The sequence below is a fragment of the Solanum dulcamara genome, chromosome 12 (assembly GCF_947179165.1).
Source record: "Solanum dulcamara chromosome 12, daSolDulc1.2, whole genome shotgun sequence".
Taxonomy (NCBI): Eukaryota; Viridiplantae; Streptophyta; class Magnoliopsida; order Solanales; family Solanaceae; genus Solanum; species Solanum dulcamara.
Window position 1 is genome coordinate 5327014 of NC_077248.1, and position 16829 is coordinate 5343842.

The 16829-nt window shown below is 32.0% G+C and overlaps 3 protein-coding genes across 3 annotated transcripts; 1 reads left to right on the top strand and 2 right to left on the bottom strand.

Annotated features, from left to right (window-relative positions):
* Positions 1-222: 222 nt before the first annotated feature.
* Positions 223-2241, bottom strand: LOC129876352 (UDP-glycosyltransferase 73C6-like). Its single transcript, XM_055951768.1, has one exon. The coding sequence runs from the start codon at positions 1914-1916 to the stop codon at positions 432-434; it is 1485 nt and encodes a 494-aa protein (XP_055807743.1). The 5' UTR covers positions 1917-2241; the 3' UTR covers positions 223-431.
* A 2972-nt stretch (positions 2242-5213) lies between these two features.
* On the bottom strand, positions 5214-8149 carry LOC129876392 (uncharacterized). Its single transcript, XM_055951823.1, has 6 exons — positions 7847-8149; positions 6500-6591; positions 6271-6349; positions 6069-6163; positions 5854-5949; positions 5214-5753 (listed from the first exon to the last, which is right to left on the bottom strand). Exons 1-6 carry the CDS (start codon positions 8004-8006, stop codon positions 5673-5675), a joined length of 603 nt encoding a protein of 200 aa, XP_055807798.1. The 5' UTR covers positions 8007-8149; the 3' UTR covers positions 5214-5672.
* Positions 8150-13592: 5443 nt separating this feature from the next.
* Positions 13593-15852, top strand: LOC129876411 (aquaporin TIP1-1-like). Its single transcript, XM_055951848.1, has 2 exons — positions 13593-14079; positions 15265-15852. Exons 1-2 carry the CDS (start codon positions 13696-13698, stop codon positions 15625-15627), a joined length of 747 nt encoding a protein of 248 aa, XP_055807823.1. The 5' UTR covers positions 13593-13695; the 3' UTR covers positions 15628-15852.
* Positions 15853-16829: the final 977 nt, after the last annotated feature.

Below are 16829 nucleotides of genomic sequence, written 5' to 3' on the forward strand. Positions count from 1 at the left end.
TCTTTATCTTGTTGGTGAGGGTTCAATTCTACGTCTTATAATCTCCTCTCACATTTCTCCTCCCCCTGCCCATAATTAAAAGAAAAAGGATCTAGATCATGAAAAGTCAGATTTCTAAATGTCCATACAGTACCTCAATTATAAATGTGAAGGGCAACACATTCATAAGAAAGGTACGAAGGCAAAAATAGGGGGAACAGACATTTGGCTGGAGGAAGAGTAGCTAATTATAATAATAGAAACCTTTTACTGTAAAGCAACTCAAAGTTTCAAAACTTAAACAGATCATTACTGAAGCAAATTGAGACAAACAAAAAAAAACAACAAAATTATCTTCCTAAATGACACAAATCACAATTCAGGGGATGTGGTTATTTATACATGACTATATATTTCTGAAAAAAAATGCTTGTTTTTCAGAAGAACTATTATCAAGAACTTGCTTCAACACTGCTCAAACTCTGTTGCATAATATCTTGAATCAAAGCCTCTATGTTTATGTAAGATGAGCCACCTTCCTCTAATGCCCTCTTCGCCATTTTCGCGATAGCTTTTGCCTTTCTACGTCGATCTTCTCCTTCTACACCCTCATCGAAGATCTTCTCAATGGCATTCTTTACATCTCCGCGCTTCATAACTAGTCCTGATTTTTCTTCCATTCCCCATGTAACAGCAGCCTTGACTCCCACACTGACACCAGTGCCTAGCACTTGTGTGATCAGTTTCTCATTAGTAAACTGCTCAGCAAACAATGGACAAGTAATTATAGGTAAGCCGGAGTAGCACCCTTCTAAAGTCGAATTCCATCCACAGTGCGTTAAGAAAGCGCCTACAGATGGATGAGACAATACAAGAATCTGAGGAGACCAGCCTTTTATTAAAAAGCCTCTTCCTTGAATCCTCTGTTCAAATTTTTCTTCTTCAATCCACTTCTCTAATTCTTTTGATTTCTCTCCTCCTCTCATTACCCATATGAATGGTCTATTTGATGCTTCTAAACCTAAACCAAGTTCCATAAGTTGTGGACATGTTAGGCCACATATGCTACCAAGACTTGCATAAACCACAGAGTTTGGTTCTTGCAAGTCAAGCCACTTGATGCATTGGTTCTGTTCTAAAGGCACATTTTTGCCTCTTGCAGCCTTTTCGGATTCCGATTTGTTGCAAGCTGAGACAGGGCCAATGCACCAGACTTTCCCACTTTTGATCTTCTTGAATTCTTTAACATATTCAAGTTCCAGTTCCTCAAATGTATTGACAATAATACCATCTGAGATGGATTCAGCAGCAACCATCTTATTGCGAACATCGACTAAGTCTGGTGAGCCTGGATTCAAATTTTCAGGCAATTGTGCTTTAGTCAGCTCAATTCTATGAGGTAAACCTGGTACAACAAAAGACTCAAACTTTGACATATTTTCATGAACTTTGGAACTCTGCAACTTCTGTGTGCATGTAGCAGAAAAACATCCCATACCATCAAAGAAAATCCTAGGAACTCTAAATTTAAGCGCACTATCGACAGTCCAGGCCATGTTTTTCCCAGATATTATACAGCAAGGACCAGGCTTAAGATCACTGAACAATTCTTCAAATGGTTTTTGTAACATGCTAGAAGCAACAAAGAAATCCCTGATCGAATCACGCGAAGGTAAGGAATCCATATTCTCACATCCCTCAGGCAAGCCAACTTGTACTGCTGGAAATTTGAGTTCATATACTCTGATCTGAAGGCCTGATTTGATAGAAGTATCAATACCTGATTTGAATCTGATAGTGTTAAGGGGTGTGGAAATTATAGAAACAATTACACCATGTTGTGCTAACAATTTAGCAAAGTCCACCATAGGGATGAGATGGCCAGGGGACATTAAGGGTACAAGAACAAAATGAGGTTGAGAATTTTGAGCAGCCATTGAGTGATACAGATTTTGTTCTTCAGTTTGTCTAATGAATAAGGGGAGTGTGAAAATTTATAGTAGCTTTCTTGAGTGTTTCTTGAAAGTTGAAAATCACTTTCTGGAAGTGGATGCAACTCAAACTTACTTGAGTTATGTTCTGAGCTCAGGTTGAAAGGCCAGAACTACCACCAGGCTTATAGTAAATGATGAGACTCGGATGAGTTCAAGATTTGAAGTTTATGGGTTCTGAATTGTCATCGAAATCATAGCTCATCTTAGTTACTGGGGTTACAATTAAATATTTGTATATAATTAATGAAATTCCTAATACAAATATAGGATCCAGGAAAAGCTATCAAATCTATTTTTACCTATATATATATATATGGGTGAACTACAATCAAATCCGTCCGCCCCAAATCCAATCCGATCCGCTCATCCTACGTGTGAAAGTGACGTATCACAAAATTTTAGTCCTTGCCTCAAATTCAAAGATTTGTACAGTGGATTAATACTTTTCATTATAGTTTTTTAATATTTAATTTTTTATTTTAAAATATTAAATTAATATAATTCAATTTAATTTTGAAAATTAGTTAAATTGATTTTTGTTATGTATACACTTAATTGTGGATGTTCATTTATTACTCCTGTAAGTAGCTTTGCAAGCACGTTCCTTAAGTAGCTTATAAGCAGGTTCCTTAAACAGCTTACAATCAACTCTGCAAGCAAGTTTCTATAGCAGCTCTGTAAGCAGGTTTTCTTATAAGCAATTTTGCCAGCAGCTTCAATTCTTCTTCTGTAAATAGAAAATCATTTCAGTTCATTTGTACATCAGTTTGAAGTTGAATAAGATATCAATCTCTGTCTCTCTCTCTCTATATTTTTTTTCTGGTGCATTTACTTTATAGTCTTTCTTTCATAACAATTTTTAAAAAATGCAACATGACAATTAAAAAGGAACAGAAAGAATATAAAATGGATATTACTGGATGCTTTGACCATCTCGATTCAAATTAATTCCGGAGGATTTATTCTTGTAAAGTCACGAACTCTTATCGTTGTCGTACCAACATTTGGGTTCACGAAAACTACCACCTCATGATTAGCTTGTGTTGTCATGGCTTGAACAAGCACTTGAAAAGCAGCACTAAACTCGACATGAGAGATTTGCTCGACCAAAGGGTCAATAAGAGCTTGGGGTGCTTTTCCTGATCTTGACCCTTCTCAATTCAATTCTCATTGTTCCCTTCTATGTAATATAATAGTTCCTTCATTTCAATTCATTTGTCTTTCAACATGACATATTTAAGACTACAAATTAAAAGATATTTTAGTACATTCTAAATATGCTTAGATTAAGACTCTAAGATTCAAAAAAAATAATTTTTTTTTTAAAATTCCGTAATAAATCAAAATCAGATAAAGAAATTAAAACAGATGGAGTAGTTCTTTTTAGTGTAAAAGGCCAACGCTAGTGGTAGGATAGGATAGGTATCAAGTGATGAATAGCCTAACTCTCAATATATGTTTATCTTGGTGGCTGATGTGAAAGCTTAACAATAGGAGTCAACATCATAGGTCATGTCATTGATTATAAGCTGCATGCCTACGCAGTGCTTGTTTAATTTACTTTCTTTGTTTTTCTAATTGAAAGTGAAGAGATTAATAATTCACAGAATCATGTGATTGGATAGAGAGGGGAAAGAAATACAGTTTACTTTATAATAACTAACACAAGAGACTTGAAAGCATATTTTATAGTCCTTTTGTTTCAATATATTTGTTTAATTTTTTTTGTCTGTCTAAAAAAAATATCTCTTTTTTAGGATATCATCAAATTGAATAGTTTTTTAATTTTCGTAAACTTTACGTTAAGTCAAATTAATACAAATCAAGTAAAATGGAGGAAATATTCTTTTCAGTTCCTTTTCCTTTCCAATCACTATAGAGTGCGTTTACCTCTCTCTTTGCTATCTTGTCTTCCAAGTTCTTATTGGAAAATCTCATGTTTTAATTGAACTAAGGTAGCAGGAAGAAAATAACAAGAAAATTGATGTCCAATTGGAGAAAAAAGAAAAGAACTTACTAAATAACCAGATGAAACACTTCATAAAGAATTGAATACTGCTGCAATACTAAATTATGAGTTTTCTCTGACACCAGAATTTAATGAAGAGGGTAAGTATTAAAGTCTTTGCAGGGCTGGAAGTATTAGTTTAATCTCCAACACCCAATAACACAAACAGAGGAAGATTATTTGTCGATTTGTGCGTGTCATGCTTGCGCAGGGGCCATATATGAAGCTTCTTTCCGCAGACGATGAGGGAGAACTAACTAGTGGTTGGGGTATAATTGGGCTCTCGTTTACGGCCCACTTAGTTGATAACTAAATGGGCCAACCGGTCTCTTTAATTATTGGAATTCTTAAGCTGCGTAGCGCCATTGTAAAGAAGTAAGTACGACAAAAGCGGCTAGTCCCTTTCGAAATACGCAAAAAATTCCAATTGAAAACAAAAATAAATTATACTTCTCTTGTGATTTTTATAAATAGAGTTATCTCAAATTATATGTCATTTTAAAAATTAAAAATAATAAGTTTTTCAAAATATTTGATCAACCGAACATTGAAAAATGAAAAAATATATTTCAAATGTTTTGCTTCATACCAACTAGGCAACCACACCCATATCGTAAGACATAAATAAAGATAAAAATATTTTAAACCCCTCCAAATTAATGTTTTCCTAAGGGCATGTAAAAAAAATAGGAAAACTTACATAAATATACTATATTAAGAAAATATTTACTATTTATAGCAATAATATTTTTTCACTGGACACTTATAACACACTTATAATACAATTTTAATACATATTATCGAGAATAATTTATAAAACTCATGTAATACAAGTTTTATTTTTGGATAATATATTTATCACACTTTAATACACTTTTAATACATTGTGTCAATTTCCTACCAAACAAGTATAATATATTTTTAAACACTTATAATACATTTATATTGCATGCATAATTCACTTTTAATACATATCAAATATATCATAATATTGCTATGTATTGTATAGATGATAATAAATAAAAAATATCGCTAAAATCAGTAATAATTTATTAAAAAGTGTTCGTCCTGATAATTTTTCCAAAAAAATACGATATTATTTGCGATGGAAGGAGCATTTTTAGACGGAGGTAGTTAATTTGAACTTTAAATTGTCCTATAAACTTTTTTTTCTTGGCCTGGGATTTCAAGGTTAAATAACAGACACCATAGGAGTGTTGATCTAAATCAACTAATTCATTCAATAAGAAGATGCTTTGTCTTTTTGGAACCTCGCTACTGCTTAATTGTTCCAAAAGGATAAACTCTAAACAACGAATTTGTTTGGTAGATTAATATCTTCACTACCTTCTTTTGATGTTAATCAAAAACAGTCTCTCTATCCCACAGAGGTAGAAGTAGAGACCTACGTACTTGAAACTTATGAAATTACATGGTTGTTGTTACCTTCTTTTGATGCGAACTAGGGAAGTTTTTTTTTTTGCTGGACAAATAATTGATAACCATTTGACAGAAGAAATTTTTGTCAAAACTGCAATTCACTGACATAGTTGTCCCCATAGTTGTACATGATCTTCTAGCTTCAAAGGGGATATTTTGATCAAAACTATTCACTATAAAATAAGGCGACACTATAGTACTGATAAGTGATAGCCAAGCTTCCAAGTACAATTCTCGGCATGAAGGCCTTCTTAGTGGCTAGGAAAAGCACTTGCAGCTTCTTCTAAGATTCTTTGGGGTTCGGTGTCAGGTGCAGCAAGGTCACTAGGGGTCTGCAATAATCGCACGTCACATTGAATAAGATCAGACATCAAAAGCCTCTTTTAACTACACATGTTAAATCAATGAAGAAATGTTGCATCAGCTGCTAACCTTTCCATATATATTGGTCCTAGAAGGATAAGCGCCTGAAGCTAGCAATAATCTAATAACATTTACATGTTCACCTCTGGAAGCATGATGAAGAGGCTATTCAAAATCAATCAAACACGATTAGTGACAAGATGCTGCAACAAGTAGGTACACTCAGCTACATTATTAATAACATTTATTAATAATGTATTTTAGTTGAAACTTGAAACCCTCACCGTATCACCTTCTACATCAACAGACTCCAACATCCTCTTCACACAATCAGGATTAGGGGCACTGTTGATCAGCAGTTGGGCGATCTCCATGTATCCTGTTAAGGGTCAAATCTTTTTTATGGAAATGAATTGATACAGTACAAAAATATGAAACTAGAGGATAGCAACAATATCACTATAAACTTAGAAGCTTATGACATACCTCCAGCACAAGCATCGTGCAATGGAAGTGCTCCATCTTCATCCTTAGCCTCCAAAGAAGCTCCCCTCTCTAACAATAGCTGGATGGAAAAATTAAAATTAAAGATGTTTGTTTGTTATCCTTTTGGTTATAAGATCATTAAGAGATCAAATGATCAATAAAAATGGCGAATTCATGAAATAATTTAGCTACAGACACTTTTTTCAATTGAGTATCGCAAGTGACCAACCTGCACGCAAGACAGATGGCCATACAAACATGTTAGATGAAGAGCAGTGTCCCCATCTTCAAGAGGTTGATCAATGCTGCCAGTCAAATTATCTGGACCAGTCCATCAGGTTAGAACTCATGAATATGACGCAAAAATGGAAAAAAAGATATATTGAACAAGTTATTCAACTTTGACCAAAAACAATAGCAACTTCAACTCAAATATCGTCCAAATGCCGAGTTAGTTCTCTAGGTAGATGCAGCATAATGCTCATTGCAGGCCTGTCAAAGTCATTCTATTCTAGACCTAGACTAATTGGTTGTATAAAATGAGGAGGAGAGCAAGTAAGAATATTATTTCAGATATCAACGTAGTTGCAAGTTTCGAAACCTACAGAACAACAGTCAAATGAGTGTATGAAGTAGGAATTCAAGGCAACCCCCTCCGAACTCTGCTTAATCAAATTGTGCAACCTACTTCGCTGGAAAATGAGAACTCATAAAAGTTTGGGATGATTCTACATAGCTGGGCAGAAAGCTGAACTCAGAAGGCAGAAGAGAGTCATGAAAGATCATATCTCGCCATCTCTCCCTCACTCACTCTCTCTCACACACACTATTATATGGGCATTGGCCTCTGACTAGTCCAGCTCAATTTCATTCCTACTCCTATCCTCCTCGAGATTGAAACAAAATAGAGCTCCACAGACCAACCTTGTTGCCATGAATCTTTGACAACAAGGTGATGAAGTGTCTTTTGGTACATTCCTTCTTTTTGATAGTTCAAACATTTCGTCCAAATTAAACTTATCTAAATTTTTATAATTAAACTAAGAACCACCAATTACTCTCAACATAAAGTTTTCACCTTTCAAACAATTAACCCCCATTAAAGAACTCATCCAAATAGCTGTTGAATCAATATCTACTTATCTTCCACCACACACTATATCACATTCAAGAAACCACATTTATGTTAAATTAAAAAGGAAATCATCCTTATCACCACCCACCCACCCAAGAAAAAACCATCTTTATCAAACTGATGCTCAGAACAATAAATTATTTCACCTCAACTTCCCCTCTCCGCATGTTGCTCAAATTCTCCAAAAATGTTGCCACATCCGTATCTGAACCTCCAAAAATACACTACTTTTGGAAGTTCCTACATGCACCGGTGGACAAACAATTTTGAAGAGTCCAAGCAACATAACTCTCCAGCAACCCCTCCAGGCCAATCACAAAAACAAGCCCTTTTCAAGAATTACTAGCACCAATATACATTTCCCACAATAATAAACATCATAACACAATTCAACCCCCTCCAAAGAAGAAGAACCCAATCGATAAAACAAAAGACAATTACCTAGGGCATGGCGTAGGGCGTCGAGGTTTCCATTCTCGGCGGCGTCAAAGAGGTTGAGGAGGTGAGGAGGGACGGAATTGGGGTCCTCAAACTCAATTTCGTGTTCGAAGAAAGCTTCTTCTGCTTCCTCTTCTCCATTCCTACCCCTTGGTACAGCCATCTCTCTTCTTAGTTTTGCTCAACAAAGTGAAAAACCCTGCACTTGGAATTGAAGAGGCCTTAAACCCCACGCTACTAGAAGCATTTACATTTTAGCCACTTTTGTGGCCTGCATTTTACATTTTAGCCACAATTAAAAAAATATTATAATTATAGCCATGAAAAAATGATCAAGAGAACATGACCGCTCCTTTCTTCATCTTTATGTCCGGCAAAGGGAATTACTTTCCTCCTCCCAATTTGTACCGTACCAATTTGTGAGTCAATCGAATATTGATTATGACTTATTCAAAATATGGATTGTGAAATATCAATTATTTCTATATCGTTGTCCGGGGGCGTATACAGAGATCACCAAATTCACGTAAACGCATGTTTCTCTCTTGAAATTTGATATAGTAGTGTTATATTTTTAAAAAATATTAAAATATAGATGTGTGAACTCATACTTGGAGTATCATATAATGCGATGAAAATTGGGTGTATCTTTCTAAGTGAGGTTAGAAATTTGAAATCTTATATCTATCTTGTTTTATTTTTCTTTCTAAATTTAGATAAGACTTCTCTAAGTGGTTATTGGTAACTTTTTTGGTATAGAATTAATTTTGGACCTATAATTTTAAAAAATTTAACGATTTTCAGTGATAAGAATCTAAATGTCAAACCGATCAAATTTATATCTTAAATCCACCTTTTCATAATAGTATATTTATTATCCCGAAATTCTGAATACGCCGCCTATGTAGTTATCTTATCTTTTGCTTCGTACATCTGATTAATTTCAACCATTAATTTTTTTCCTGACATTGTTGCTACTTACGAGTCCATCTTGAGCATTCAAAATTAACCAAGAAAAAAAAACTGATCTTAAAGATAGTCCTTAATCATTATAAGATAACTACAACGGAACCACCTAGTAATTAGAATAACATTTGTGATTATAGTACTAGTAGTAATGAGATTTAATTTACAACCCATGGTGAGCACGTCTTTATTAAAAGATATATATGATGTTAATTTAATAAAATATAAGGAAGATATTCACATTTCATCAAATTTAATAATATTGCTTCTAAGCTCTAACTTTTGATTTTCAAGCCCAATATATGATGAAAGCAAATGGTGACATTTCAATCTTCATCCTTGAATTGTGTTGACTTTCTTGATCCTCCCTTTAAAACCGTCTAAATTCGTTTGGTACGACAGATAAGAAACAATAATTTTGAGATAAAATATAAGATCATTTTATCTTACATTTAATTAGGGGTATTAATTAGTTTCGAAATTATTTATCTCGTATATATAATGAGATAAATAATCTCATAAAATAACTTTGTTTATCCCATTCCTCCTACTAAGAGACCCATAAGTTTATTATTGTTACTTAATTTCACGTTTATTCTTCTTTCAATATTCTGAAAAAAGAAGAAGTGAGAGGGCTTCAAAAATAATCCGGTAAGTATATGCTTTTATGTATTTTTAAAAAAAGGTTACGTTTTCGACCTTCATAAACATGTTTATCTTTCATGTGGTTTTCTGGTTATCCTAATTAAAATAGCCAAATTAAAACACATCAACATGAGGAAATGATTGTGATTGCAAAATTTATTTATTTTTTAAATGAAAGAATTGAGAGATAAGTTGAACACCCTAGACCTATCTTGTCTTTCTCATCACGTAGAAAATTAATGACATTACTAATTTGTGATTAACTTAGATTGGTTTGATTGAAGAGACTTAAAAAACTACATTGTTAATTTTAATTAACCTTGATTGATGGATAAGACAAATTGAATCTACTCCCTTTGTTCACTTTTACTTATTTAGTATTTCAAAAATAGATTTTCATTTTTACTTATCATTTTTAATATATAAAGAGAAAGACAAATATTTTTCTTGTTTTACCCTCAATATAAATTGTTTCGTATTATAGGAGACATAACTCAAGATAGGAAAGAGTGGAGGTCATAGATTAGAGTAGAGGGAGGGGGGGGGGGGATCTTTGACTTGTGAAGGTTTAGGCTTGTTAGTGTCTATCGTAGTACTAGTCATACCCTTTTAATTCTTGTCATATGTTGTTATTGTGTATGATAATCAGTATTTTACTATTGTTAGCATTTTTTTCATGTATACTTTGCACTATTTTTCTTATTAATAACTATGCTTTCTTTATTGTTGTTTTTTCATTTACTTGGGTTTGATGCACTTGAGCCAACTGTCTTTTGAAAACAACCTCTCTATCTCCACAAGATAATGGTAAGGTCTATGTATACTATAAACTCCTCAGATCCCACATAGTGAGATTTTACTGAGTTTATTATTGTTATATTATGGTAAAATACTAATATTAATTATTGTTTGTTAAAAAATGTGCAAAATTTAAAGTGGATAAATAAAAGTAGTGGATAAATAAAAGTGATAAAAGAGGAGGTGTTAAACCTTCTTAGAAACTTTTGGCACTCTCATGAATTGTGTACAATTTGTTTGTAGTCTTATACCCTAATGGTAGGTCCACCTCCATTTGTGTATTGGACGTGTTAACATTTCCAGAGTCCAGCATAATTGCATAAGCAAAGTTCATTAGGATATAATTTTGTATAGTGAATGTGTTAACGTTTCCAAAGTCTAACATAATTAATTTCATAAGCAAGTTCATTAATTAAAAAAATATATAAAATATTGTAGTGGTTTGGTTAGCTAAGGATATGCTGAGAATAATCAATTTGATTCCTCTTATAATTGGCCTCCACCACATCTTTTCATATATCATAATAAATTTGTAGGTAAATTAAAGATCACCCTCACTAGGGAATCTCCCAAAGACTTCATAATTATATATTAATCTTTTATTAATTAATTACATTTCTCAATATTTTTTAAGGTAAAGGTCATCCTCATTATCAATCATTTTGGCTTTAGTAGTCGACCATTGTGGCTCTTTTTTTTTTTATGTGATACCATCAACATTTAGAGATAATGATAATTAATGATTCAAATTAAATCAAGATAACCATCTTTAATATCGTTTATTTCGGATGTATGATGATTAAAAAAATAATCGAATTTGTTCACAATAATTATTACGTCTCAATCCCCTTCTAATTGGGATCGGTTGTATGAGTCAATACTTTTAATATCATAAATACCATAGTATTCGAATTTGTTTATAGAAGAAAATTCTATAACTTACTTTAATCTCAATTATTAAAATAACTCATTTTAACAATTCACATGATTGTGAATTTTAGACTCTAGTACTTTCTTATTATCTTATTCTTTGATTTTATTTTTATCTGTTATTTCTCTATTTTGGTTGCTACTATTCTTTTCTTCATTATTTTCTACATGGTTTCTTTATTATTGTGTTGCTTTTCTTACTGATTTTGATATGCTTTACTTGAGCCAAGCATTTATTGGAAAAAATAACGTCTCTACCTTCACAAGGTAGAAAAAAGATTGCGTATACACCACTTTCCACAGTCCCACTTATACGATATATTGGGAATGTTATTGTAATTATTCCCAAGTATATGAATTTATCGAGATAATTAGTCGTCATGTCAATTGTTATAAGAAATCAAGAAAGTTATTTAGAATGAGCTTGGTTTCTATAATTTCGAGAAGGGACTAGGTTTTTTCCTGATTTCGTGTTTGATAAATTTAGAATGTATAAATTATAAATTGTGCTTAATGTCTAGTACACTTCAATAATTGAAATATTTACATTACTGGGTGTTGTTACTAATTTTAAGCAAAATTGTTTAAGATTATTGAAGAAAAATGAGAGTTTGCAATTTTGTTAAACATAATTCAGAAATAAACATGTGAAGATTTAATATTAGATGAAAATTGTGATAAATTACATAAAATGATCTTTTGTATATCATCTATACTATCATATATATATTTTTGGAAAAATAAAAAAATACTACTGTAGTATCATTTTGTAACTAAAACTAAATGGCATTTTTTTTTTTGAAAACTCACAGCAAATTAATTAAAAGATGAGAAACTATGAGAAATATTTCTTGATAAAGATTAGCTTACTGAAATATATTCAATCTAAAAATGATAATTTTTAAAAATTTTAAGGAATAATACAATAATTCAAGTCTTTGTTCTTATCATATATGATGTGTATCATATCTGTTCATCTTATCCATGATTCTCCTTATAAAAAAAAAATGTGGGTCAGTCTTTATGAAACAAATGATGATCATGAATCTACTCTAATTAGAATTAAGAATTCAATGATCTTAATTCTAACAAACTCTTAATCAATTACTTACTGTACATACTAATTAAACAACGTTATTATTATTTACTAAGGCCGCTTTTAACTCAAACAATTATGCTAAAATCATATGTGCATTATCAAATCAATTAATATCATATAAATTAAATTAACAGATATAAATTCTGTAAAAAAAAAAAAAAAAAAGCTCAATCGTCAGATAAACATGACTCCTACCACGTTTGATGTAAAATAATGTCATGAAACTAATTGAGACTTGGCTTATTGTATTTTTATAAATGTTTAAACATATTATGTATTTGTAAAATTCATCTAGAAAACTCCTAAAGCATAATTCGGATTATCTAAAGAACAAGCTAGAAAGACAAAATGGGACAATAAGAAAATTGGATAACATCTTATCATGTAATGCCACGTGTCAATAATTGATTTCCCAATATATTTTGCTTTTGCTGGATGAACAATGACGACCATTTAAATAACAAATTGACATTAAAAATAAATTCGAATTAGAATGCAACTCTCAAGTATATTTTTCAATCAATTTTTATAATTTCATTTTCTTTATACAACTTGTTAAATGCACATTTCCATCGGTTCCTGGCCACGACAGGGAATATTATTAATGTGCTATGGTGTTTCGTTAAATTATACTTCTTGTTTTTTTTTTAAAAAAAATTATGACACACTGTTTAACTAGATTGGAAGTTTAAAAAATAAAAAATAATTTCTAATAAAAATATATTTTTTCCATGTTTTACTCTTAGGATTAATTTTTTTAAATAATTTCTCAAAATCTAAGATTAAACATGAAGTAATATAAGTATTGTGGTAAATACTCATATTAGTCATTACTCACCCGTTTAAAAAAGAATGACATGCTTTCCTTTTACCATATTTCAAAAAGAATGACCTCTTTCTTTTTTAGCAATATTTTAATTTCATTTTTCCACGTGCGGCATGTCTTAATGCCACAAAATTAAAGGGCATTTTGATACATTTGACATAATTTTAATTTAGGATCACAAAATTGAAAAGTTTTTTGTATTTTTCTTAAACTCCGTATTAAGTCAAACTAGACCTTTTATTTTTAAAATAGAGGAAATATTTCTTAAATGACGTGTATAGTTCAAAGTGGACAAACAAAAATGAACCAGGGAGTAATTACTTTTACCATATTTAAGTACTAAAATCTATAATGAGAAGTTAGGAATTTAATCATAATTTTTTTTTAGAAACAAATGTATATATATATATTTATTAATTTGGTGCAACCCGCAATTTTAAATAATTTTTTCCTTAGCTAACTTCACTTAGTATCAAGTATATAAGTAAGCCATATATATTATGTGGATACCAGTATAATAAAGCAAAGCCTTTTAAGGATCAGCATAAATTAAAACAAAATATTTAACATTCTTGATTTTCCGACGATATGCCGATAAGCCGGATAGCAATCGGAAGGACGGAGGAAGCCACTCACCCCGACTCCTTAAAGGCGGCGTTGGCTGAGTTTATTTCCACCTTAATTTTTGTATTTGCGGGTTCAGGTTCAGGTGTTGCATTCAGCAAGTTGACCGGTGGGGGTGCTAACACCCCCGCCGGACTCATTGCTGCTGCCATTGCTCACGGTTTCGGTCTATTTGTAGCGGTCTCCGTAGGGGCTAACATTTCAGGAGGACATGTGAACCCTGCTGTCACATTTGGTGCTTTTGTTGGTGGTAATATAACACTTTTACGTGGACTTTTGTATTGGATTGCTCAATTGCTTGGCTCTGTTGTTGCTTGTTTGCTTCTCAAGTTTACCACCGGTGGCATGGTGAGTTTGTTAATTTCTCCTTCGACTCTTTTATCTCAGATATTTTCTAATAAATAGATGTCTTAAATTGAACAAGCATTAGTTGTTCATGAAAAAACATGACTATTATAAAAAGTTATCTCTTAAGTTTTATAAATATAAGGATTTTTTTGAGATATCATCTACATGTATATATAAAAAAGGACTTTGTTGTATGATAAAGGAAGTTGCTTGTATTTTCTATTATGTATACATATAATATCTCTTTAACAAAATACGATTTTTCGCCTCAAGCCTTCTTTGTTTTTGTTCCATATTCTTGTTTGTTCTAACCTTTTAAGCAAGTAGTATAACTAGTTTTGAGTTTAAAAGTATTACATCATTCAAAAGTTGTTTAGGAGTCATGATTTTGAAAATAAAACAGGGCATCGATTAGTAAAAATGATGTAATGATTAATATAAAATATTTCTTATACGTACTTGAACTTATTAGAGTAATTTTTTCCTTAGAGTGTATCATAATGCTCCCTTCATTTTAAGTTAGATGTCTATTTCGCAGCTTAAAAGTTTATTTGACTAATTTTAATAGCTAAATCAGATTAGATTAATTTAATATTTTATAATTAAAATTAAGATATTCAAATATCATACAAAAAATAGTACATCTTAAAACTTTCACATGTCAATTTGATTAAAAAAAATATACGTTTTAAATTATTGATCAATATTTATAACTCTCAAAAAATAAATCATGACAAATAATCAAATATCTCCCTTCATTTCATTTTATTTGGGTCCCTATACTAAAAGTAAGTTTTTTTTTACTTGTCTATTTTAGTAAATCAATAGAATTTTTATTTTTATTTTTTTGCTCCATATTACTTTTAGTATTGTATAACTACATAAAATAGTACTAATCAAATTTAAAGTTCTAAAGCAATAGAATTAATTTGATAAAATACATTATTAATAAATAACAACATAGTCAGTGTAATTCCACGTATGATATTTGGAGGAGAGTATTAGTCTGTATGTACAGACCTTACTCCTACAAAATAGATAGACTATTTTTTAATATACCCTCGACTCAAATAAAAATAATACAAAGCAGTTCTATATCCCCTTTATAAAAGATTTTACAATAGTTATATCAGATCAACATGAGTCAAAATAATATAACATTTATTTGGGTTTGAAATGATGCAGGAGATAGGTGCATTCTCTTTGTCCGATGGAGTTGGTGTAGGCAACGCATTGGTACTTGAAATTGTAATGACATTTGGCCTAGTCTACACGGTGTACGCTACCGCAGTGGATCCAAAGAAGGGTAGTTTGGGAACAATTGCACCAATTGCTATTGGTTTCATTGTTGGAGCCAATATCTTAGCTGGTGGGGCTTTTGATGGGGCCTCAATGAACCCAGCAGTTTCATTTGGCCCAGCAGTTGTGAGTTGGAGCTGGAACAACCACTGGATTTATTGGGCTGGGCCTCTTATTGGTGGTGGGCTTGCTGGGCTTGTCTATGAATTCTTCTTCATCAATCAGACCCATGAACCATTGCCCCAATAAGCTTACAAGATGAAAATGTAAATGGTGAATTTTAGAATATTAATGTGTGGGATGAACTTGATTGTATTGTGTGATGTTGTTGGGGTGGGGAGAAAAGGGGGTGAGGGTATTTATGTAATTGTGTTTGGAGTGTGGGAGGGGAGAAGGTTGGGGGTAGGGGGTTGAGGGTATTTATGTAATTGTGTTGGTTCTATGTTACAATTGTCTATTGAAGTCTCTTTTACTTTGCATCAGTATTTTAGTAGAACTTTTAATGTAAAACAGTGTTTATAATATATAGGTTAAAATTATGGAAAACTATAGAACAAATTAATAATTGTATAAATTAGAGAAAACAAAAAGATAGATATCAAAATGATTTAACTCCCATAATAATACATATGCAAATGGTAAAATATATGAATAAGTTACCATAATTTTTTTTTATTTGATTCTCGAAATCTGAAATGCAAGGTAAGGCTGCGTACAACAGACCCTTATGGTCGGGCCCTTCCCCGGATCCTGCGCATAGCGGGAGCTTAAGTGCACCGGGCTGCCCTTTGCCTCGAAATCTGAAAGAGTAAAAGAAGTTGAACCACAACAAGAGTTATTCACCAATATGGCTAGTTGTCTTATTCAAAAAGGTCCTTCTCTACAAGTTGTAGCTTGTTTCTACAAATTGAACACTTCGAAGTTTGGAGACCCAAGCATGCAAAGGCGGATTCAGAATCTGAAGATAGCAGGGGAAATCATCTTAACATAAATGCCATCAAAATTTTCAATGAGGACGGGGATAATATCGTATCAAATTGGTCACTCATAGCGTGAGCAGTGACCAAAACACAAATATATAAGTCAAAATTATACACTAATGATTAAACTTTGGGGGTTAGGTTCTATTGTAGAATTAATTAGAAAGAATGAAAAACCAACCTTTTCAGTTGGTGGGATTCAAAAAGATGTGCATTGGGATGGTTTGTTTCAATATTATTCTTTATTAAAATATTTGTTTTGCATAAAAAAGGTTCGTATGATTTGGTGGTCAATGAAATTGGAGGAGAACTGTGAAGTCTCATGTTTAAATTTCATTTAGAAGCCAAAAAACACTACGTGATATTTTCCTATCTGTCTAAATCTCGAAGGCAGAGCTATCCAATAAAAAATTGTGTGCGTGCAAGTTGGTTCAAACACTATTGTCCAAATTATTTTAGATATCATCAGAA

Bases quoted from the DNA above. Each gene is read 5' to 3' on its own strand.
- LOC129876411 (XM_055951848.1), top strand. From the start codon at position 13,696: ATGCCGATAAGCCGGATAGCAATCGGAAGGACGGAGGAAGCCACTCAC. The intron at 14,080-15,264 runs GTGAGTTTGTTA...GAAATGATGCAG, and splicing joins AGTTTACCACCGGTGGCATG to GAGATAGGTGCATTCTCTTT.
- LOC129876352 (XM_055951768.1), bottom strand. From the start codon at position 1,916: ATGGCTGCTCAAAATTCTCAACCTCATTTTGTTCTTGTACCCTTAATG.
- LOC129876392 (XM_055951823.1), bottom strand. From the start codon at position 8,006: ATGGCTGTACCAAGGGGTAGGAATGGAGAAGAGGAAGCAGAAGAAGCT. The intron at 6,164-6,270 runs GTATGTCATAAG...GACCCTTAACAG, and splicing joins GCACGATGCTTGTGCTGGAG to GATACATGGAGATCGCCCAA. The intron at 5,754-5,853 runs GTTAGCAGCTGA...CGATTATTGCAG, and splicing joins GGACCAATATATATGGAAAG to ACCCCTAGTGACCTTGCTGC.